Source organism: Lampris incognitus, chromosome 17, assembly GCF_029633865.1.
Source record: "Lampris incognitus isolate fLamInc1 chromosome 17, fLamInc1.hap2, whole genome shotgun sequence".
NCBI lineage: Eukaryota > Metazoa > Chordata > Actinopteri > Lampriformes > Lampridae > Lampris > Lampris incognitus.
Genome location: NC_079227.1, coordinates 7,868,391 through 7,893,187, shown reverse-complemented (window position 1 = coordinate 7,893,187; position 24,797 = coordinate 7,868,391). Strand labels below are relative to the sequence as shown.

The 24,797-nt window shown below is 47.2% G+C and overlaps 1 protein-coding gene across 1 annotated transcript in view; it reads right to left on the bottom strand.

Moving 5' to 3' along the window:
• Positions 1 to 3,812: 3,812 nt before the first annotated feature.
• The window catches only part of pth3r (parathyroid hormone 3 receptor), a 29,130-nt gene continuing 8,145 nt past the window's right edge, over positions 3,813 to 24,797 (bottom strand). Inside the window, exons 2-13 of the mRNA XM_056297606.1 lie at positions 19,548 to 19,647; positions 13,325 to 13,435; positions 12,999 to 13,123; positions 11,433 to 11,527; positions 10,163 to 10,310; positions 9,817 to 9,970; positions 7,638 to 7,698; positions 6,065 to 6,131; positions 5,889 to 5,983; positions 4,997 to 5,138; positions 4,390 to 4,431; positions 3,813 to 4,304 (exon numbers count right to left, since the gene is read on the bottom strand). Coding sequence (XP_056153581.1) covers positions 3,813 to 4,304; positions 4,390 to 4,431; positions 4,997 to 5,138; positions 5,889 to 5,983; positions 6,065 to 6,131; positions 7,638 to 7,698; positions 9,817 to 9,970; positions 10,163 to 10,310; positions 11,433 to 11,527; positions 12,999 to 13,123; positions 13,325 to 13,435; positions 19,548 to 19,647 — 1,632 coding nt within the window. The remainder of the gene's footprint in view (positions 4,305 to 4,389; positions 4,432 to 4,996; positions 5,139 to 5,888; positions 5,984 to 6,064; positions 6,132 to 7,637; positions 7,699 to 9,816; positions 9,971 to 10,162; positions 10,311 to 11,432; positions 11,528 to 12,998; positions 13,124 to 13,324; positions 13,436 to 19,547; positions 19,648 to 24,797) is intronic.

Sequence of the window (24,797 nt, the reverse complement as noted above, 5' to 3'; positions counted from 1 at the left end):
GTCCTTGACTGACGGGTCGGGCCCTCTAATCGACTGGTTAACGTTGTCGCTTGCGGTGTGGGAGTTACGGGTTCGCGTCCCGGTCGTGGCGGTTCCCGGACTGCCCCCTAAATTCGCTACAATATTATCCACAAAAGCACCCAAACCAGAGAACGTGTGTCTGGTCTGTCAGTCAAAACCATGGCGTATGTGAGAGGCTGCATGAGTGGAAAAGTATACCGTGTGCAAAAATCTAAATAACAAGAGAAAGAAAAACATTAGATAACCTTTGACCTAACCCTGAGGAGACATAGATAGAGAAAAAGCCCCGAGGCCTCGTTTGGTTCTTCATTACTGCTCCCTCTGCTCAATATATTGGCTACCGTTTTGTTTTTCATTAGGAATGTCACGTATTTAATCTCAGTGCTCATGACAAATGAAAGCTGAAGCCAACACCAAGTGGAAAAGAACGATGCTTTGACAGTAAACATGGACAGATGAGCCACTTTCCTCCACCCACGCTGCCAAATTGGATTTCCTTAGTTGGTCGATTTGCAGCAAATGTGCCTTTTGCGGCACTGCTTAAGCGATGTTGGAAATGAAACAGGGCCATGCCACAACACCCTCCCTTACACAAATGAGTCCATCAGCCCATATAATGAGACGGACACTGGACATTTTAATTGTTAGCCTGCAGTCCTGACAACCAGATGGTGCACGTTACAGCCACGTGGGGAACCATACATAAAGTCCATCGATTACATCGCTCACCCTATATAATCAAGCAGCGTTACTGCCGATAGTTTCATTAATTGCTGGTGCTACACCCACCCACCCATCCATCCATTGTTAAGTTCTGGTGTGGTGTCCGATTCTGGGCGCGATCACAACCAACATACCCCCTGGGTAGGACACACGTGTGAATTCTCTGCTGATGGGACACCTGAGGAGTTGTTTGAAACAGCTTCCCTCGTCTCCTACAGAGCTGGGGTGGAAGTCAACACGGCGGCACAGGGATCCGCAGGAGGTGAGGGCGGAGGAGACGTTTTTGAGGCGATGTGGGACACATCAACAAGTCTGTGTAACACACTAAAGAGCGTCCCTGCTGTTTGCCTCTAGAGGGCAGTAGAGACTTCTTTTTAATTTTGCAGCGCACAGCATGCCGGTGCACTGGACGCTCCGTGTCGCCTGCAGAACTTCCCCCTTCATCCGACAACTGCCCCCCCTCCTCCTCCCCCCCCCCCCCCCACCGTCAGCACTGTTTGCCCTTGCTCATCCAGTAACGTGGCGGTTTCTGTCGTGTGTCCCCTGCTGGTCTGTCCGAGGGCTCCTTTTCCCTGCCTCGACATCTTCCGTTTCGTTCAGTCCCAATTCGTCTGAACCCAATTCCAAACCCCCTTGTTTGAAGGGTGCACAATTAAAATGCCAAGTTTCCTGTGCAGACACCGCGGCGTCTTGACTGACACATCGGCGCTCGCGAGGCGAAACGCGTCCTGACAGCTTGTCCGACCGGGTGATCGGCGACTTCGCTCCCCCCCCCCCCCCCGCCTCTCCGTGGGCAGAGAGGTCCTCCTCGTCTCTGCGTTTCTGCCCCTCCCTGCCTCCCGGCTCTCTGCCACTCAGCGTTGCTGTTAGTCCTGTGCACGGGAGGAGACAGCGCGCGCGGGGGGGGGGCGGGGCGGGTCTGTCCGTCAGACTCCGGGCTCGGACGGCCACGCCGCCTCCGGCTCCGCGGCTCGACATCGTGTGAAATTTCGGACGGTGTTGTGAGGGGGTTGGGGGGGGGGTGGAGGAGTGGGGGGGGGGAGAAGGCGCGTTTGGGTCTGGCCTACGAGGGCAGAAACAAAGAGGGTGTAACGTGCATGGATAAGAAGACACGCTGGCCGCTGGCTGGTGGGTCTGACCCTTTAGTCGAGCGGTTAGCGATGCCTCCCGCGGTGCGGGCGACACGGGTTCGCGTCCCGGCCGCGGCAGTTCCCGTGGTTGCGTTGTCCCCCCCCCCCGAATTCGCTGCAAGGGGGTGTTCACATCGCCCGAACGGGGCAGAGACCACGTGTGCAGGACGCGCCGGCATTGATGGCTAGAAAAGAAAGGTGACCTGTTTAATCTGTGTTGGGTTGCTGGGCTTTGGTAGTGTTCAGAAGAATCCCATTCTGCTCAAACTATACAGTTTACACACACAGACACACTATGTAAGATATGAATTTACATGTTTTAAATATTTACATTATTTACTTGAATAGGCAGTATGAAGTACCAGGGGGCAATACGTAACGTCGTGTGTCTATATGTGATATATATCTACTGTATGTTATTAACATTGTTACGTGTAGTTGTGTTGTGTTGCCTTCTGTATGTAGCCCTCACTCTGGCTCCCCTACATCCAGGTACCCGCCACGTGCTCCTCATCACCTGATCAACCGCCCAACCAATCATCTCATTTCCATCAGTTGTGCAGTGTCCCATTTAAACCCCCACGTGTCTTCAGTTCCCCGGCCAGCTGGTTTAGTTGGTGTTGTGTAGCTACTTTGTGTTGAGGTCTTTGTCTCTGTGGCTACTTTGTGTTTGTAATGTCTGGCCCGTTTTCGTCTAAATCCTGAGTATTTTGAGTTATGTTTGGCCTTTAATTTGTTTAGTTCTTTTGGGCAAGGGGATCATGGTAAGATGCCCATGGGGCAAACACCCCATCATGTGGCTCACCTCTGTTAGACACACTAGGTTAGCAGACACACTAGGTTAGCAAACACACTAGGTTAGCAGACACACTAGGTTAGCAAACACACTAGGTTAGCAAACACAACAGGTTAGCAGACACACTAGGTTAGCAGACACACTAGGTTATTAGACACACTAGGTTAGCAAACACACTAGGTTAGCAGACACACTAGGTTAGCAAACACACTAGGTTAGCAGACACACTAGGTTAGCAGACACACTAGGTTAGCAGACACACTAGGTTAGCAGACACACTAGGTTAGCAGACACACTAGGTTAGCAGACACACTAGGTTAGCAGACACACTAGGTTAGCAGCAGCTGCCACTTTTTGTCTCTAGGTTTGGTGCTTTTCAGCACTGTCAGGGGGGGGTTACTTTTGTTAGTTTGTTTGGGCAACCGTTCGGTTCCCTTGTCCTGTCACGGTGTTAATAAATACATTCAAACGTTTACGTCTCACTGCGTTGCACCCTCACCTCACTGTTACCCAGCACACTAATTGTTGCACCCTCTCCAGAGCAAGGGTCGTAACACATTTACAAGACACCTCAACCAACTCACAACAGCGGAAGTCATGAGAAACCCGATAGCGACACAACACAACGAACGAGTATCATCACATCACCGCTCAAGAGACTGAGGTGAGCCTGGGACAGGACGGCTTTTAGGCCTTTCTCGAATGACAGCTACTTTTAGGGCGCAGACATCCTCGACCCCCCTCATGTTGGATAAAAGTGTCTGCTAAATGAGAAAATAGAACACGTTAAGGGGCACAAAAACCTTTTTTTTTTGGGCTTTTTAATAAATGTTTTAATTTCCTATCCTTCCTGTGGGGTAATTTAACCTCCCACAGCAACAGAGATCATCTAGAAACGTCTGGTTATCGATGACTGAATGCCAGCGTCAGGGTAGACTGGTGCTGTTCGGCGTTTTATTGAAACGGCTTTAGTTTTGAGGTGTGTACACAAAAACGACCCCGAGGTGCTTCTGCTGCAACGAGACGCGTATTTACAGCACAACTTCCAAACGACCGCATCTGGCGTGGTCACGCAGTATCACCACAGGTGTCAGTAAACAGAAGAAAAATGGGCCTGTCGTCGGGGCTGTAGCCTTTAACGTTCATAAAATGGTCTCCAGCTCCTTCAGAGACAAGGCTCCGCTCAGCTCGGCTCCTTCCGGGGTTCTGGGTGGTGACCCCGCTCCTCCTGTGCTCTCCTCGCTGGCCCTGTGGCGCCTGGTGAACGCTCCTGTCTCGGGTACTACTGCCCCGCCGAGCCTCCTGGCCACCGGCTCCTGCTGGGGAGCAGAGGTCTGGGTGTCAGAGGGGATGTATCCCGGCAGGCTGTTCAGAGGGTGGGTGGAGTTTAGACGCGACTGCCTGGCCCCTCCTCCACCTGCCGGGACCCCGGTACCGTGACCTCCGGCCCCTCCGGTGAGGGGTAGGCCTCTGGGGTTGGCAGCAGACAGACTGATGCTGTGCGTGGTGGTGTGTGACATCATGCCGCCGTAGTAACAGCTGCCTCCGCCCCCGCTGCTGGTCATCCGCACTTTCTGCTTGAGGTCCAGGGTTAAGCTCCGCCTAAGCCATGCCTTCTTCACCTCTGCCTGCACCTGGAAAAAGAGGAGATGGGCGGAGTCAAAGGCTTGCCCCCTCCCGCAGAGAGATGGGAGATGTGTGAGATGGAGGAGCGATTACCTCTCCGTTACAGAAGCAGTAGATAAACGCAACGACAAAACCCTGGAGGGGAAACAAGAGAATCAGAAACGACATTCGCCAGTGACGAGTTCATTTGTCTGGATATGTTGGCACATGGATGTTCAGATATCACTGTATAGATGGATATAGATTTTAATGTCCTCATTGAAGCGATTTGTTTTACAGCATCGCCATTAAAAACAATCAATCACAAGCTAGCGGCAGGTCGCAACTGCACATGTGATCCGGCAAGTGTTATGTATATATCTGACCTGGAAATAATTGAAGAATATCTCGCAGCGTTTTCGGTTTTTATTTTTCAAAGCCACCCAGCATGTCCGAATTTCGCCACGAGAGGGCACTGTTACGTAACCTCACACGAACAGGAACAACTTTTGGATCCGTGGAAACGTAAAATCCGGGTGAAAATCAGTTTAAAAATCTGGGTTATTTTTTGGTGAAAATGGGTAAAAAACCGAAAACGCTGAGCCTTGCTCATAGTGCATCTGTACCTTCCTGAATGTGTGTGTGTGTGAGAGACAGAGAGACAGAGAGAGAGAGAGAGAGAGAGAGAGAGAGAGAGAGAGAGAGAGAGAGAGAGAGAGACCTGGAAGGAGTTGAAGAACAGCTCGTAGTGCATCTGGACCTGCCAGATGAGCCCGTTGACCTCTGTGTAAGGCAGAGCCATGAAGACCATGTAGTGAACCCCAAACAGAGGCATCAGCACCAAGGTGGACTTCAGCAGCTTCCTGCACACAAGAACATTCATTTGTTCAAAACAACAGGCTTAATTTAAAGGAAGAAAAAAGTGGCAGCAGAAAGCATTTTTGCCGTCTCATCCAATTCTAGATGCACGGCTGACGCACATCTCTACACCTCTTCTTGCTATTTTTTTTTTTATTTCTCCCCCTTTTTCTCCCCATTTGTTTCTGGCCAATTACCTCACTCTCCCAGTCGCTGACTCTCCCCCTCTGCCAGTCCGGGGAGGGCTGCAGACTACCACATGCCTCCTCCGATACATGTGGAGTCGCCAGCCACTTCTTTTCACCTGACAGTGAAGAGTTTCACCAGGGGGACGTAGCGTATGGGAGGATCACGCTATTCCCCCCCCCCCGAACAGGCGCCTCAGCTGACCAGAGGAGGCGCCAGTGCAGTGACCAGGACACATACCCACATCCCACCTGCAGACACAGCCAATTGTGTCTGTAGGACGCCCAACCAAGCCAGCGGCAACACGGGGGATTCGATCCAGCGATCCCTGTGTTGGTAGGCAACGGGATAGACCGCCAGTCCATTGTCTTTGTGTTGTGTGTTATGTTGTTGTGTGTTGTGTTATTGACTGGGATGCTTCACTGCTGTCATTGCCGTTACTTACTGTGGGGTGGGGTGGGGGGGGCGTTGCAAAGAAACTTTTCATCGGTTTTAAACACGTGGCCGATAAACACGAGCTTGGCTTGACTGGCTGCATGACCGCTTTTAACTGGGACATGACCAGTTACCTGTATTGCTGTCGGGGGTCCAGTTTGCCGGTGTTTGTCTCCCACAGTTTGGAGGCCAGAACCCGGATTATATTCAAGAAGAAGAAGAAGTTGACCTGTGGGGAACACGGCGTCATTATCAACTCCGGTAAAACATCCTTACATCCTTCATGCTTCACCCTTCATCATGTCCTTACAACAATGGCTGCCAGGATGGGGACCTGGTAGATCCACTTCAGATTCCCCGCACTGATGTCCCAGCATCTGCAGACCGAGAGGAAGAGTGCATTTAACAGTGTCTGTGTGCATGCTGCACTGTACTGCACTTTGCACTGACAATAGGACACACCTTCTTAGCCTTGTAAACCCTGCAAATTACCGACCTTTGTAAATAATTTTTCGTCTTCGTTACTGCCTTACTTTTCATCGACGACTTCACTGTTCAGAATGACTCCATGTTATTTTGCACACGTGACCAACAAAGACTTTGAACTTTGAATAGACCCAAGTGCTAGTGCTGAAGTTCAATCTAATCTAAGTGCTTTCACCCCTGTGACCCCCCCCCCCCAGGTATTTCCCGTTACATCTCTTCCATGCACCTCATTCGCTTTGCTCAAACAAAGCCGGAGTCACCGGGTTCAGCGGAAAGTCGGGGTGAGAGGGAAACCAGATCTTTAAGGTGAGTCATAAAGCTGTCAGAGGAGTTATCGAGAGAAAATTGAAGGGCCGACAGAAAGCCCACTTTGGTCAGTATATGAGGAACAGCTCTTCATCCTCCTCTCGCCTGTCGCTCGTGATTAAACCTTGCCTGTTGACTAACTGAAATATCGGCCTCTAATCTCCTTCTGTCCTGCCTACCTAAACTAAAGGCATCCCAACTCCTGCCTGTCCTTCACGAGTCGTTCTCCCTTTTCTGTCTCCCTGCACGTTTTTTGTCCAGCATGTCCTGAACTCCGCCTCCTGTTTTCTCCTGCAAACCTGTCTCCCATCATCTTTATCATACCTGTCTGTTTAACCCCGGTCATTGCAGCGTGTCTGTCAGCTCGTCTCTTTGTATTACTCCGTGTCTCGCCATCCTCTTCTGCCTGCACGCTGTTCGGTAATGTACTCCACCTGTTTTTTCTTAATTTCACTTTTGCCACCGTTTTTGGGCCTGTCTGCCCCCCCCCCCCCCATTGCACTTTGCCAATTACCCCACTCTCTGAGCCATCCCGGTCTCTGCTCCACTCCCTCTGCCGATCCGGGGAGGGCTGCAGACTACCACATGGCTCCTTCGATACATGTGGAGTCACCAGCCGCTTCTTTTCACCTGACAGTGAGGGGTTTCGCCAGGGGGACACAGTGTGTGGGAGAATATTCCCCCCCAGTTCCCCCTCCCCCCCTGAACAGTCACCCCGACCGACCACAGGAGGCGCTAATGCAGCGACCAGGACACGTTTCGAACAAACCTCTTCTCGCCCCGCCTTGTGAGACATCTAGCGTAAGTCTGAATGGGCCAGTGTTTGGAGGGGTTAATAACGCCGGAAGCTCAATACTGTTCCGCTGAAACAAGGACGACTTATACGACTGATGTGTTTAACGAGACAGGAACAGCGTATTATCACTGAGCTTTTAACGGGTTAAAGTGAAAGTGCAAGAAGTTGTTCAAAAGCCCAAAGGTCAGCCATCAGTTCACATGTGCAGCATCTGGTTGTTGGTGATGATGGCTGTGGGTGATGATGGCTGATCCTGTAAAAAGCAGATGGTGAAACACTGCATAGTATGACTTACTGTGTGTCTGCCAGGGAAGCTCGTGCGCTGACCCAGATGGACACGAACACGGCTGGTACCCCTGGAAAAAAAAAAACAGAACTGATTTTGGTGCGCTTGCGTAAGGTGTGTGAGGGCAGATGGAGTATATTGGGGCATTAGAGGATTTGGGCTTTTCAGCTGAAACGTCACTGGTGTGACAGTCTGTAGAGAGAGTAAAGAGCTCTTCCTTCGCTTCGTCAGAAAACTACTTATGAAGAGTCTTTGAGCAAAGCACGTAACGCTCAGCTTCCCCAGGGAAGCTGCCTGCCTGATGACAACAGAAGACTGGTGATACTGGGCAGCTTCCAGCGCCCACTGGTATGAAGGTGTGGTTTTGTCTGGATAAATGAAGCATTTCAACTGACATCTAGTCTTTACAAGATTTTCTTACCGGCTGGATATTATTTTTGTAGTTTTTGTCACCATGGCTATTTGCTCACTGGCTTCACAGTTGAGATTTTTGGATACGGGACCACCATGCAGACTATAGGGCATCCTGAACACAAGTGTCAGACATGTTTTAACAAGGTGCATTTCCGGTCCGCGGTGGCGTAGCGGTCTAAGCATCGGCTCTGTGTCGATGCAGTTGCCCACTGGGGACTGGGGTTCGCGCCCCGGTCTCGTCAGATCCGACTATGGCCGGACTCGACGAAGCAGCGATCATTGGCAACGCTGTCTTCGGGAGGGGGGCGGAGTCGGCTTGTGTTCGTCACATGAATGCGTCTCTGTGTGTGTCGGAAAAACAGTGGTTCGGCTTGGAGTCGCCTTGTCACGAAAGTGGCGAGGCGGTCTCCTTCGAGACTGCCGGCCGGAGAGATGCAGTTGGCGAGCGCATACAGTGCGAGGGTGGGTGTTTGAATTAAAATAGGGATCGATTGGCCACTAAATTGGGAGAAAAAAAAGGGAAAAATCAGAAATAAATTTATAAAAAAAAAAAAAAAACAAGGTGCATTTCAACCCAGTTATCTAAACTACATATTTGGAGGTGAAAACGAAGATGCAAGTGAAAAGTTATTACCCAAAGTGCTCGATATTATCAATGGCTGAGCTCCTTCCTGGTTTGACTTGCACCCTATATGTACCGTGGGCAGTAGTTAACCACTGATAAACTACCTAGCCAGCGCAATCGAGAAGTCATAGATCATGGGAAAGCATGTAGTCTAACTCACGCACTAAGGTCAGAGGTCAGGAAGAAATGGAAACGGATGATCTGCCGCGGCCACCCCTAATGGGAGCAGCCGAAAGTAGTGGTAGTAGTTACCGTTGTTGTGGTTGAAAGGACAGCTTTGAGGCTTGTGTTATGAGGGGTGTAAGTCCATCACTTCCATTCTTATCAAGTAAGTTTTGTTACTTGCAGCCCTCATAGTGTCAGCCTATGAGACATCAACGGAAAGCTGTCTAGTGGTGGTCACATGTCCAAAATCTCCAAAATGAAGATGGCGAGTGAAGTGATATCACAGTTATGCACGATGGCAGTAACTATCAAAATAAGACCCATTTTGTAAAAAAAAAAACAAAAAAAAACAAATAAATAAATACCCCCCCCCCAAAAAAAACAAACAAAACCCTGAACTAACTTTTACGGCTGCTCTGAGTTTTGGATTTTTGTTGACTTTGTGGACAAAAGCAGCAGTGTTTGGCAAAAAAACCCCCGACACAATTGAAATACAATATGGATATGCATCCATCCATTATTCAAGCCGCTTATCCTGTTCTCAGGGTCACGGGGATACGGGAGCCTATCCCAGCAGTCATTGGGCGGCATGCAGGGAGACACCCTGGACAGGCCATCAGGCCATCACAGGGCCAACACACACACATTCACACAGTCATACCTAGGGACAATTTAGTATGGCTGATTCACCTGACCTACATGTCTTTGAACTGTGAGAGGAAACCGGAGCCCCCCGAGGAAACCCATGCAGACACGAGGAGAACATGCAAACTCCACGCAGAGGACGACCCCCAAGGTCGGACTACCCCTTGGGCTCGAACCCAGGACCTTCTTACTGTGAGGCGACTGCACCAACCACTGCGCCACCACAGGGACATCAAAACGTAAGCTCGAGAAAAGGGGCTGTATAAAACGTATTACATGAAACCATGTCTTAGACTGCCTAAGAGGGGCCAGAGGAGGGTTTGAGGGAGACTGTCTCACCCCAGCCGATGACGGTGAGAGCCCACAGGTAGCTCTTATCCGATAAGAAGGCCATGAAGATGAGGCTGTGCAGGTACAGCCCCTCCACCAGGATCCAGTAGTGATTGGTCGCCACAAAGTACAGGAAGAGAGTGACAGTCACTTTACAGCCAACCTGGGGACAGGAAAGTGATGTATGTTTAGATTACTTGTACACAATTAAACGACTTCTCACAGCTAAAGGTGGAATACACATCCTCCACCATGGACCGGAAAAGATGTCCTATGACACAATTCCTTAGAACTTTTTTCCCCAAACCAAAATAAGAACACAGACAAATACAACAGAAATGTTAAATATCTTTACCATGTTGGACTTCTGTGCCAAGAGCTCGAGTCTGTGATCGTCCGACATGATGTAGAGGACGGCGTCCTTCACAAAAATGCTGACGGCCCGGCACATGAAGGAGGTGAAAAGGTGAATGTGGATGTAATTGCGTGTGCAGTGAAGTCGTCTGTGCGTGCAAGTCAGAGAGAAAGACAGAAAGAAGGTAGCGATTAACCAGAGGTAATGAAGACGAATTCAAATAGCCTGATGACATTGCCTCGTCACTAACATACACTTAAAACAAGCTACAAATACCTGGAACTGTATCTGGCATCACACCAAACTCTCTCCATGTGTCCCTTTATGTACATGTGAACTTCCTGTGGTACAGGAAAACTTGTTTTTTTCTCTCTCCCCAATTGTATCTGGCCAATTACCCTACCGAGCTGTCCCGGTCGCTGCTCCACCCCCCTCTGCCGATCCGGGGAGGGCTGCAAACTACCACATGCCTCCTCCAATACACGTGGAGTCACCAGCCGCTTTTCACCTGACAGTGAGGAGTTTCACCAGGGGTGCGTAGCGCGTGGGAGGATCACGCTATTCCCCCCAGAAGAGGCGCCCCGACCGACCAGAGGAGGCGCTAGTGCAGCAACCAGGACACATACCCATATCCGGCTTCCCACCCGCAGACACGGCCAATTGTGCCTGTAGGGATGCCCGACCAAGCCGGAGGTAAACACGGGGATTCGATCCTGCAATCCCCGTGTTGAGGAAAACTACTGTTGATTTCAGTATGGAACGTAGCGAATGCCCCAGAAAACTTCAGACGCCCCAAACTTCCATGTGTCGATCACAAGAAGTCAGACAACCACCCTGGTAAGACCCTAAAACGAGTGTGTGTGTGAGAGAGAGATCTTGGGGGGGGGGGGGCAACATTTACCAGATCAGAAAGGAGAGGGACCTTTCCCATGGTTCACATTTCTGATCCCCTGATGTATACAGGTGAACATAACGTCTGTCTTTTGAAATCCTTAAGGTTGGTTAATGTCAATATTTACCTTGGTAAACGATCAAAGTTATCCTTATCAGATATCAAACGTGCGATACTCGTGTATTCAAGTCTCTCAGTTCTGCGGTCACGTGTCTGTCCGTCAGTGAGGTGTCATTCTCAGACATTAACGTTTCACTATGGGGCGCCCCAGTGACTCGAGCATATTCCCAACCCACCCTGCATGGTGCTCCACCCTGCCCTCTCCGTCACACCTTCCCTTCATTTACAATCTGAAAGAGACACTGAGAGTTTTCTTACTTGAAGTAACAGAGAATGGAGACGGCCACCAGCAGAGACACCAGAGACACCGAGTAACCCACAGTGTAGATGAGGTGGAGCCGCTTGAACACCTTCTGAGACCAATAACATGTTTAGAAAGACGCCCTCTGTGTTGTGTTGTGTTGTGTTGTGTTGTGTTGTGTTGTGTTGTGTTGTGTGTTGTGTTGTGTTGTGTTGTGTTGTGTTGTGTTGTGTGTGTGTGTGTGTGTGTGTGTGTGTGTGTGTGTGTGTCCAGAAGTGGGGCTAAGTCATTGTTTTCCACGTCACAAGTAGGTCTCAAGTCTTGGCACTCAAGTCCCAAGTCCTAAACAAGTCATTATGTGGTCGTCATCAAATTTAATAACATTTTCAAATTGTAACAACAGAGCAATAGTTAATATTACTAAATTTACACAAATCATTAATGCTTTTTAAATTTTGTACGGATTACAGATTGATTCAAAAAGGATCTCTGAGTTGAACGGCGCCACGCTTTTCAAAAGCATTTTATCTTTGGGCCTGGAGAAGGTCTCAAGTCTTCCCAGTCAAAATGTTCCAAGTCCAAGTCAAGTCAAGAGTCATCGGTGTCTTGATGCATGCACAACGGGTTACTGGTGTTAAAGCCAAAGCCGAGTTGCAACGTCTTTATCAGTTTTTGTCAAGTCAAATCTAAAGTCTCCAAATTTGTGAGTTGAGTCTGATTAGAGGCCGAGTCGTGTGACTAGAAGCCGAGTCATGTGACTAGAGACCAAGTCGTGACTCGAGTCCACACCTCTGGTGTTCACGGCCTGCATGCTGGACAAGCCACACTTCGAAACAGACACTGTTTTCAATCAAAGTGTGACTGAAACAGAATACAGACATATTGATGCTATACGTATGTTACTAAATTGAGATATGTGTGTTGGTACCTGGAGAAATTTCATATTATTTAATGTACAGTAAACCTTGGGATTATTCGACATCTTTCATAATTCTGTTGAATATGAATACAGTAAACAAACTTTTTCAAAAACATGCGCTCACGCACACACAATACATATACTCATTCATTCATCCATTACCCAAACCACTTATCCTGCTCAGAGTCACGGGGATACTGGAGCCTATCCCAGCAGTCACTGGGCGGCAGGCGAGGAGACACCCTGGACAGGCCGCCAGGCCATCACAGGGCCGACACACATATATATATACACACACACACACCTAGGGACAATTTAGTACGGCCGATTCACCTGACCTACATGTCTTTGGACTGTGGGAGGAAACCAGAGCCCACGCAGACACGGGAAGAACATACAAACTCCACAGAGGGTGAACCGAGACGACCCCCAAGGTTGGATTACCCTGGGACTCGAACCCAGGACCTTCTTGCTGTGAGGCGACCGCGCTAACCACTGCACCACCGTGCCGCCATTTAATATATATATATATATATATATATATAAAACGCTACTCTGTATATTACTATGCTGTAAGACAAATTGCCTCGTTGAGACAATATATATCTATAGCGATCCACACACACACACACACACACACACACACACACACACACGCTCCCACCTCCTCCTTCCTCCTGTGATCAGAGGTCAGGTAGGTCGTACACTCGGTGTAGTTGGCCCAGGTGCGGTTTCTACTGGGAACCTGTTCCCAGTTCCCGGAGGCGTCACAGAGGCGGTAAGCGTGGCCTGGGCCATGGAAGGAAAGAGGAGCGTCACAGAAGGCTCAAAATACTATACATAGTTTTTACATATATATATAAGATGAACTTCTGCATGCATTGTCTCAGGCTGTGACAAAGACATTTAGGTTACTGATTATTGGGAGGTCGGTAGACTCAGAGAGGAGAAACAAGAAGGTGGGCGTTGAGGGAAGGATATGGGTCTCACCTTGGTGGTTGAAGTCGTAGACGTAATCGGGACAGAGTACTGACACCAGCTGGCTGGCTTGGCCCGGTGGCCAGCAGATGATCCCGTCCCACTCCGGGAGGCACTCGCCGTCTGGAAACATTCAAACGAAAACTTCATTTTTGCACAGCCAGCGTGTGCAAGTGAACGACAGAGAAAATGGCGCCAGATTTACGCGACCTGAACAGAAACAAGAGTGTACTCAGAGAAAATGGCGCCAGATTTACGCGACCTGAAGAGAATCAAGAGTGTACTCAGAGAAAATGGCGCCAGATTTACACGACCTGAAGAGAAACAACAGCGTACTCAGAGAAAATGGCGCCAGACTTACACGACCTTAAGAGAAACAACAGCGTACTCGGAGAAAATGGCGCCAGATTTACACGACCTGAAGAGGAACAACAGCGTACTCAGAGAAAATGGCGCCAGATTTACACGACCTGAAGAGGAACAACAGCGTACTCAGAGAAAATGGCGCCAGATTTACACGACCTGAAGAGGGACAAGAGCGTATTCAGAGAAAATGGCGGGCAGCAGCAACGGGTTTGCCGGCGAAGCACGTTCAACGTGCTTACGTATTCAATAAACAGCCAATGACAGAAGTAGCTGTACGTCCTCTTGACCGCCATTCTTAATTTCAATTGAGTAATTTTTCAAAAATTGGGAGCTTTTCATTAGTTGAGACGACATAAACACAAAATATCGAGTTAACACAAAATTTCCATACTAATGGGCAAAATTGGTTTTTACAGCGCACCTGTTGCGATTTATTCCTATTTCTGAAAGTCATAACTTATTTTATCCTTACACCGTGTGTGTGTGTGTGTGTGTGTGTGTGTGTTGTGGTATCGTCGTAGATCTCAATAACGGCAGCAGGTAATGTTAAGAAAAGGTTTACTGAGCTCGATAAGCGTTCAACGTCACATGCGTAGCCGCCATCTTACATTCTCTTCTTCTTATTGTATTAACGTAGAACACACATTTCGTTACACAGCAGTGCTTCCTAGCGGCGGTACAAGATAAACCATTACAGGACACGTCTGTGTGCGTGTGTAAAATTCTTAGTAAAAGTGAATGAGGAAAATCATCTCTCATTTACAGCAATCATTGTGGGATATTTGAGCAAGGTACTGGACCCCCACTTGCTCTGAAAAAAAAACAAAAAACTGGTTATACTGGGCAGCACCCAGTCAATAAACAATAAATATGCTTGGTGACTGTGATTTTTTCTAGGAGGACAAAGTTAGAAAATACTGTAGCGAATTCGGGGGGAAACAACAGGAACTGCCGCGGCCGGGACGCGAACCCGTATCGCCCGCACCGCGGGAGACATCGCTAACCGCTAGACTAAAGGGTCGCGGCCGGCGTGTCTACTTATCCATGCACGTTACAATACATTTTCCAACCTCATCTCTTGGTTTCCTTTTACCACTTGTTAAGCTTGAAATTACTGCGTCGTTTGTGATCTGTTGGTTCCAGTCAGGTGTCCTGCCACTGGACCAGTGGCGTCCTTATCAAGAAAGACCCTCATTTGTGTTTATTTCCTGCCCAACGTGACAAATGTCCACGCTTTGTCCCGAGCCCATATCAGCAACTTAAAATCACAATGACGACTGTCAACAGGATATTGGAAGGGGCCCGTGTCTGATCCTCAATGAATCTATTTCTGATCTCATATTTCCATACGCAGCTGCAAAGCAAACAGCAGCTCATTTGAGGATCTAAAGTCATATGGATGGTAGAGAAGCTTATGATCATACGGCAAAATAGATGACTAAATTATTATAACTCACTTCTTTCTTTTTCTTTTTCTTTTTGCTAAACCAATGGTTTGGTTCAGTCACGAGGGGCGCTAATGCCATGAACCCCACCTGAAACTCATCATATCGCTGCAATAACAGACAGTGATCTGTCTGCAGACTGCTTACCATTACTTGGTTTCATCAGACTGCAGTGAAATAAAGGAAACGTTCTTCTGACAATTACTATCTCTTCTACTAAGCAGGATACTGGGTTAGGACTAACTTTTAGTGATAATATGTACTGATTAACTATTATTGGTATTATTGTAACCGGTTATTTTCTTGCCCGGTGCGGGATTCGATACGGGGTGTACCGCACCACAAGGCGACATCACTAACCGCTCGGCTAAAGGGTCAGACCAGTTAGCTAGGGGCTAACGGGTCTTATTAGTAGTTTACAGTCGTCACCCTCCCCGGAAGCGCGCCCTCGCGCTTTGTTATTCCCGCGCTCCGAAGAAACTTCGGAGGATCTGCACACTTCCGGATCCCACCGCTGCCACCAATGTAAGCGGTTATTTTCTTGCCCGGTGCGGGATTCGATACGGGGTGTACTGCACCACAAGGCGACATCACTAACCGCTCGGCTAAAGGGTCAGACCCGTTAGCTAGGGACTAACGTGTCTTATTGGTAGTTTACATTATTATTATTATATAATTGTATGGGTTTTGTTGGAGGGTTTTCTCCCCCATTGTATTTGGCCAATTCCCCCCACTCTTCCGAGCCTTCTCGGTCGCTGCTCCACCCCCTCTGCCGATCCGGGAATGCAGCATCCCTCTCTCAATCAACCAGTAGAGAGGGTGAGTGGCTTCCGGTTACCTTGGTGTTCACGTCACCGAGGACCTAACGTGGACACTGACACTGGTGATAAAGTCGAGGCAGGGTCTTCATCACCCCAGGCAACTGAAGAAGTTCAGTTTCTCCCCACGGATCTGGAAAACGGTTCACTCTGGTGCCATTGAGAGCATCCTGGGAGGGTGCGTCACTGCCTGGTATGGGAACTGCACCTCTCAAGACAAAAAAAGCCCTGCAGAGAGTAGTACGGTTGGTCGGCTTAGCATACCTGGTCATTCTGTTCAGTCCCCCAAATTCCATCAGGCCTTTTGGTACTAATCTCGGTGGCCTGTCAGGTAGTCTCAAACAGGCTGCTAGGACTGTTGGGGTAATATCCGATGCTAATCAAATCAAATGTGTTGTTCAGTCATGCTTTGCTTTCTCCAGCTCAAGGCAATCTCCAAAATTAGATCATTTTTATCAATTGCAGATCTGCAAAAACTTGCACATGCTTTTATCTGTTCTCGGCTTGACTGCTGCAACGCGCTTTACTGTGGCATCAGCAAGGGCTCCCCCTACCGTCTGCAGCTGGTACAAAACAGCTCTGCACGGCTCATTACCGAGACCAAGAGGCATGACCGTATCACTCCTGTGTTCGCCTGCCTAAACTTGCTCCTTGTTATATTTCGATTGATTTTGAAATTTTACTGCTCACTTTTAAGGCCTTAAACAGTCTTGCTCCCACATGCATTTGTGGTAAATGCCCTCTCGAGATCTGCAGATGGAGCCCTGCTGGTTATTCCCAGGTCTCGGTTTGTTACAAAGGGTGATGGGGCTTTCGCTGTTAGAGCCCCCACACTATGGCCCCCTCATCCTGTCGAACTAAGACTAACCAAGTCTCTAGCTTCTTTTAAAGCTCGTCTTAAAAATTTACTTTTTGTGAACGCTTTTACAAATGTTTTTATTTATTCATGCTGTTTTTACCTTTACTCTTACTTATTTGGTCTTATTCTTATTTTTGCCTTGTCTGGTTTTAATTCTTTGTAAAGCACTTTGTAACATTGCTTTAGAAAAGTGCTATATAAATAAAGTTATTATTCTTATTACCACCAGGTCCATACTCACCCCCCCTACAGGATTTATACCCTCCAGGCAGTGCAGGACCAGGGCCAGAAGGATTATTATGGATCCCAATCATCCCAATAACGGACGGTTTCAGCCGCTGCGGATGCCTCCACAGTCACAAGGGCACTCAACACCAAATAGTATCAATAGCTTACCCTGAGCATACATTAACAAGAAATATTCCTTCGTACAGACTATCTGCACATATGATTTTGTGATCCGCACATTTGTTTTGGTATATTTCTCGGACTTCTAGTCGCACCGGTGTATAAGTCGCACTCAGCAACAAAAAAAAAAACCAACAACGCGTTGTTGTGAGGAAATATATATACATATATATATATGTGTGTGTGTGTGTGTGTGTGTGTGTGTGTGTGTGTGTGAGTGTGTGTCACTTCGGTGTATAAGTCGCATTTACATGGTGGCACCATAGTAATTGAATGAATGAGTAGAACGGACATTCCCATTCAAATCAACATAGCAGGATGGTCAGAGCGGCGGCCATCTTGATTTGAACCACTGCCATTGTAAATAACTGTGACTGTTGTAGCGGGCTAACTTCTGTATAAACGGACTTGCGGCAAGTCGTGGACTCACTGAAGTGAGGTTTTGTACTGACGACCAAATGAGCAGTGGAGTAGTATGAACATTTATGGCCCCACTGACGTTGTGTTGGTACCACAACAACTAACACCGTTTTCTTTTGAACTACTTGAATGACCACGGCCACCAGTTCAATGTCCATTCTGCTCTCATTCAAGTACTATGAGTGGTGTAGTATTTCCAAATTAGTCACAAGCGTAAACAGTGCCATCTAGTGGCTTTAATTGAAATGCAGCGCATTCATCTGACAAAATTCTTCTTCTTTGGGCTTATTCCTGTCACCACAGCGGATTTGATTGTTTCCACCGGTACTCTGTGAGGGCACAAAACCGATGGCGGTCTTGTCAATCCGGATAATGATTTGGCAAAATCTTAAGTCCGATGCCCTTCCTGACACAACCACTAACCCTATGGACTAACCACTAACCCTATACGTCTGACAAAATTACATTGTGTAAACCGCTTTGGAATATAAGTCGCAGGACCAGCCAGATGAGTAAAAAAAACAAAAAAATGTTTTTAACTTGTTATCTTTGTTGTGTATGTGGCCTAGCTGCGTACTTTTAATCCTATCGACTTGTGTTCTACTTCTGCTTCTTTTTGTTGCACAATTTCAGAGTTTGCCAATAAGCATTTCACTGCTCATTGTGCTTGTACGTAGACTTCAGCTCTGCTTTTAATACCCCTGCAGCCACACATCCTTCTCAGTAAGCTCAGACAGATGTCTGTTAACTCATATATCATCAGGTGTGTTCACTCCTTTTTGACCAACAAGACCCAGCAGGTCCAAGTGAAGCAGACCTTATCTGAGTCTAAAGCCATCAACGCAGGCATTCCTCAAGGACGTGTGAGTTCTGCCATTCTGTTTATATACAAATGATTGCACGAGCATTCATCCCAACACTTTTGTTGTCAAGCTTTCTGATGACACTGCCCTCTTGGGACTTACGGATACGGACACTGTCCTTTCTGACTTTAGAGGTTGAAAAGTTTGTGCAATGGCGTGATGACCATCATCTCATTGTAAACACTGAGAAAACAGCAGAAATAACTTTTGATCCAGGACATCTGGGGGATGTTCTCCACTACTGAACCGTAACGCTCGTATTACCCGGGTTCATGCTTACAAATACTTGGGTGTACATACTGACTGTAATCTGCCTTGGCATGTCTATGTGAATACTGTGTGTACTGGGATCCAACAGTATCTCTATTTTTTGCACAGATTCGGGGTGTTTGGGGTCGGACGGAGAGTAATGGTGTTACTTTATCATGCTGTGACAGAGAATATTTTACGTTACAGAATTTCAGCTCGGTCTAGTCGTAGCGTATCAGTTAAGTTCAAATCACAAACAAACACCGGTCCACACAGCAGTGAAAGTGGCGGGGGGTGGGGGAGCATCCCTGCCTCCAAATGCCCTTTGAGAAACAAGCTAGGGAAATGACTGCTGACCCCTCGCATGTCGTGTATTCAGAATACGAACTGCTCCCATCGGGTAGCCTCTACAGGGTTGCAATCAAATACAGGAAAAGATACCTGAACAGGTATAAAACCTCTTTGATCCCTCTGTCGTCGAATCTCCTAAACTCAGGACATAAAGACTGTGTGAAACGAGCGGCTGTGTTGCACATATTTGAATCCACTTTTTGTCTGCACTGTGCTATGCACTTTATGTCTATTACTGCACTAATAATGCACAAATACTGCACTAATAATGCACAAATACTGCACTAATAATGCACAAATACTGCACTAACAATGTATGCATTCTTATGTATTCTTATGTGGCAGCCTTTATGTCCAAGACACATTTCCACAGAGACAAATAAAGCAATGTCGAATCTTGAGGCATGTGACAAATAAACCTTTGGCTGGTGTGGACGGACAAATGAGAGCTCACACCTTCCACCATCTGTGTGAGGATGCTCCTCTCGCATTTGGTCCGAGCTCCGAACAGAATGTAGATCTGCTCGTCTCGCGTGATGACGTCATCAGAGTCGATCTGTGGACGACAAAAATCACAAGGCAAGTTTATTTCTATAGCACGTGGCAATACAAAGTGCCTAACGTAAAAGGGGCATGAAGAGACATTAAAATAAGAGATACATGTAACGGGGGCAGTCCTATGGTGTTCTATGCTGGTCAGCCTGCTGCACGCCCGTCACTCTCATCGTTAGCTCTGCGTTGTGTTCTAGTTGGGTGGGGCCCCAGGTGTTGTTGGGGGGGGGCCCTCAGTCTCTCATCATCATCATCATGATCAAGGAAGGAGGGGGGACACACAGGACTCTATTTGGCCCACCTTGCCATTTATTTTGGTTTCAAACCCTTCGACAAATGTCCAGTCCTCCAGCGGGAGTGGTGTTTCTTACGGACGTGGGGGTCGAAGCTCAACCACTGCCCAGACTTCACTCGTGTGCGTTAGAAGGAGAAACCGTCCACGGGACTCCGATGTAAGAAAGGATAAACAAGTATTTTATCCCACAGCTTGCAGTATCTTCTTACAGGGATACTCAAAGTTACGTTCTCCTCAACCAGCAAAACTGTGCTACGGTAAGAAACACGCGTGGCTCGGCTCGATCGCTGCTTGAGACTCCTCCCACAAAACAAAAATGGCCTCTCCCGCGTTCCCACTTCCGTGTACCCACAAGACCTCTCTCTTAAAGCAACAGTACAAGTATATGACGGTCGTTGTAAAACATACATAAAAGTAAATAATGACATAAAATAAAATGTAGTAAACACAAATAACAACACACAGACATGATTTGGTGATATTTCATACTCAAACAAAATAAAATAAAAACATTAATTTTAACCTGGTTACATACAGAACGAGGTAAAAAAAAAAGATTAATGACGAGAAGAATATTAGAATAATAAGAAAGAATTAAACAACAAATTAAAGCCCCTAGCTAACGGGTCTGTCTCTTCAGCCGAGCGGTTAGTGACGTCGCCTTGTGGTGCAGTACACCCCGTATCGAATCCCGCACGGGGCAAGAAAATAACCGCTTACACAATCAGAGAGAGTTAATAAAGAAAGTGATTATTTAGTGAAATGCAGGGGTGAACTTGAACGTTTTTAACCCGGATTTAAATGAGCTCCCGCTTGGGGCAAATCTGATCTTTTCAGCCTGTCCCTTGCAGTTGTGAGCTGCGTAATGGCTGAACGCTGCCTCGCCATGTTTGGTTTTCACCCTGGGGGACTACCTCAGGTGACCCGAGAGGTCTGAAAGGTTCATAGGCTAAAAGCAAGTCAGTGATTTATTTCGGCTCTGAACCACTGAGCGATTCATAAACAATAAGCACTGTTTTAAAAACCAATTGACTGATTCAGCGGAAGCCGGTGGGGGGATCTGAGAACTGGAATTAGACGTTCAGTCTTCAGCTATTTGCGAGATGCACCGAACTGTCGACAAACTTTCACCTGCACCTACCAGCAAGCAGGTGAAAAGCTTCAAGTTGTACATAATGTAACGATCACCCGGATGAATAGGCTCGCTAGCCCTCGGCTAACGGGGGGGGGGGGGGGGGGACCTTTAGTCCAGTGTTTCTCAACCGGGGGTCCGTGGACCCCTAGTGGTCCGCGGTGTAATTGCAAGGGGTCCGTGAAAATAAAATCTCTTTTAAAAAAAAGATCCTATGACATTTATAGAAATAGGATTATTTTACTCAAATGTGACCGAGACCTTTATCTACCTAAACTATAAAGGGTAACAGGACTTTTTTTCTCTAATTACATCTGGTTCACAAGTGTAATCTGTTGTATTTTAATAAGAGATCTCGCTCCCGTTTACATTGTTAAAAGTTACTGCATGACGCTGTTAATACCAACTTAACACGCTCTGCATCCGTTTCCAAATTATGAGCCCCCTAGTGTTTCAGTGGGCGTACACCATTCATTTCTTAATAATGATTTTATTGTGAAACATCTGCCAGGAAGGCGTTGTGGGGGAAAACTCAGTAACTTGCAAGATTCAGGTTAGCGCTTGAAGTTAAGCTAATGTTATAAACAATAAACTGTGGTGACCCACATCTATATATCGAGAGACATTCACCTAAGAGGACGGTGTACCTTTAAGGGAAGAGGCGAGGGGTCAGATCATGCACTTCCGCTTCCGGTTCACAGCAGTTCAGTGTCGTTGTCGAACGTATGACATGCAAAGTTGGAGCTGGTAAACTACCTCGACTACGTCTACTCTCACGTCTCGTGTCTCGTTGTTTTCTAACTCCACAAAACAGTGTTTTGACTGACGCTGTGAAAGTGATTACGTCATTAAATCGCGACCTCTCAACGCGAGACTGTTCCGCAAGCTGTGCGACGAAACAGGCGGTGGCCATCATCAGCTGCTGCCACATACAGACGTATGTTGGCTATCAAGGGGGAAAACACTACAGAGACTATGGGAACTGAGTCATTTCCTCTCGGAGCATGGACATCCTCTGGCTGCTAAACTTGAAGACCAGACCTGGCTGGCTCACCTGGCTTTACCTTGCTGATGGTTTTGGCCGTCTGAATGAGTTGAACACGAGCTTGCAAGGGGACGATCAAACTGTTCTTCAGATGTCTGATAAAGTTTCAGCATTCATGGGGAAAACTGACCTCCGGTTGAGACGGTGTGGAAAGGGGGATGTCAGTAATTTCCCTCAGCTTAACTCTTGGATGGCTGACATGAAACAGAACATGAAGCAGAACATTTTGAAAACTGTAAAAAATGCACCCGGCCAAACTGTCAGCTGAGTTTCAAGCCTACTTCCCAGACATTGAGGACATGTGTACTAGACATGACTGGATACGCAGGCCATTCATGCCCAGCAGCATGGATACAGCACTCCACGAGAGCCTCATCGACCTGTCTTCAGACAGTGGCTTCAGACTGAAGTTTTCAGAGACATCACTAACACAGTTTTGGTGCTGTGTGGAGAAGGACTACCCAGAGCTTGCAAAAGAGGCTCTCTACCAGTTGGAGCCATTCGGGTCTACATACTTGTGTGAGGTCACTTTCTCAGCTCTGACACACATAAAGACCAAACAGAGAAACAGACTTCAAGAGAGAGGTATCATTACAGCTGTTGCCACTATTCAACCCAGGTTACCGAAACTCATGAGCGGCAGACAAGTACAAGTGTCTCACTACCGGTTACACAGCACACCTCACCGCACGTGAACTTTTCACCACACCACACCCAAGTGGCACACAAACAGTGAGGATGCTTCGCTTTGAAAGCACACACACACCATCTGCCTCTACAGACAAAACTAAGACTTAACTATACAATGTCCATTGAGATTTCATACTTATGTTTGTTTTTGTTCGTGCAGAGTGCATAAAAATTCTGTTTTGTTACATATATCTGAAAGTCACTGAATACATATTCTGTTTTGTTACATATATCTGAAAGTTACTGAGTACATATTCTGTTTTGTTACATATATCTGAAAGTTACTGAATACATATTCTGTTTTGTTACATATATCTGAAAGTTACTGAATACATATTCTGTTTAGTTACATATATCTGAAAGTTACTGAATACATATTCTGTGTTGTTACATATATCTGAAAGTTACTGAATACATATTCTGTTTTGTTACATGTATCTGAAAGTTACTGAATACATATTCTGTTTAGTTACATATATCTGAAAGTTACTGAATACATATTCTGTTTTGTTACATATATCTGAAAGTTACTGAATACATATTCTGTTTTGTTACATATATCTGAAAGTTACTGCATAAGAATTCTGTTTTGTTAACTATATCTAAGTTACAACTGAAAGCTCTTATTTTTGCCCCAAAGAGTGAATAAATGCTATAATGCAATTTAAAATGCAGTTTCTACTGTTTCTATCAAATTGCAACCCCCCTCCCCCAAGATCAGGTGGAGGGGTCCTCAGGGTAGATCAAAAATACGCAGGGGGTCCAGGACCCCAAAAAGGTGGAGAACCACTGCTTTAGTCGACTGGTTAACGTAGTCGCCCGTGGTGCGGGAGACTCGGGTTCGCGTCCCGGCTGTGGCGACGGTTCCCGGACTGCCCCCCTGAGATCGCTGCGTTGGTGTCAGAAGTGGGACGGTGAAACCGTGAGGTCATCGGAAGCGCGTGCGCGCCCAGAGGCGTGAGGGAGCGCGCTTACCCGGAGGAGGGGGGTAGTGCGACGTGCATGGATAAGTAGACACGTTGGCCCCCTTGGCTAACGTAACAGGGAGTGCAGTAGAGAGGTGGAGAAGAGAGTGCAGGCAGGGTGGAGTGGGTGGAGAAGAGTGCCAGGAGTGATGTGTGACAGAAGGGTACCAGCAAGAGTTAAAGGGAAGGTTTAGAAGATGGTTGTGAGACCAGCTATGTTATATGGTTTGGAGACAGTGGCACTGATGAGAAGACAGGAGGAGGTGACAGAGATGAAGATGATAAGATTTTCACTGGGAGTGATGAAGAAGGACAGGATTAGGAACGAGTATATTAGAGGGACAGCTCAGGTCGGACGGTTTGGAGACAAAGCAAGAGAGGCAAGATGGAGATGGTTTGGACATGTGTGGAGGAGAGATGCTGGGTATATTGGGAGAAGGATGCTGAATATGGAGCTGCCAGGGAAGAGGAGAAGAGGAAGGCCAAAGAGGAGGTTTATGGATGTGGTGAGGGAGGACATGCAGGTGGCTGGTGTGACAGAGGAAGACGCAGGGGACAGGAAGAAATGGAAACGGATGACCCACTGTGGCGCCCCCTAACGGGAGCAGCCGAAAGTAGTAGTAGATTTAATTTGCAACGAAGTATTTGTATAAAACATTTAGATATAATGTAAACATGTAATCTTTGCTAAATGTTTATTTTGTAAAACAGATTTAATATTTAAAACAAATATCTACATGTCTTCTCTCAAGGGTTAGATTTATAAATGAAATCTTTCCAAAGAAAGGGTTTATTTACACTACCAGATATCTAAATCTGCGGAAAAAAAGGCCTGTGAAAATGTTCCTATTCAAGTTTACAAACGGCACCGCATAACAACACACATTATAAGCCAAATGTGACGTACGACACCTCTTCTCAGTGGCGGCTGCTGCTAAAAAATTGGGGGGGGGGGGCGCAATTGACCTTGGCGTAGCACCCCTGACAGCTGCTTTAATGTCCACACGGTCACAGAGTTATTAAGAAG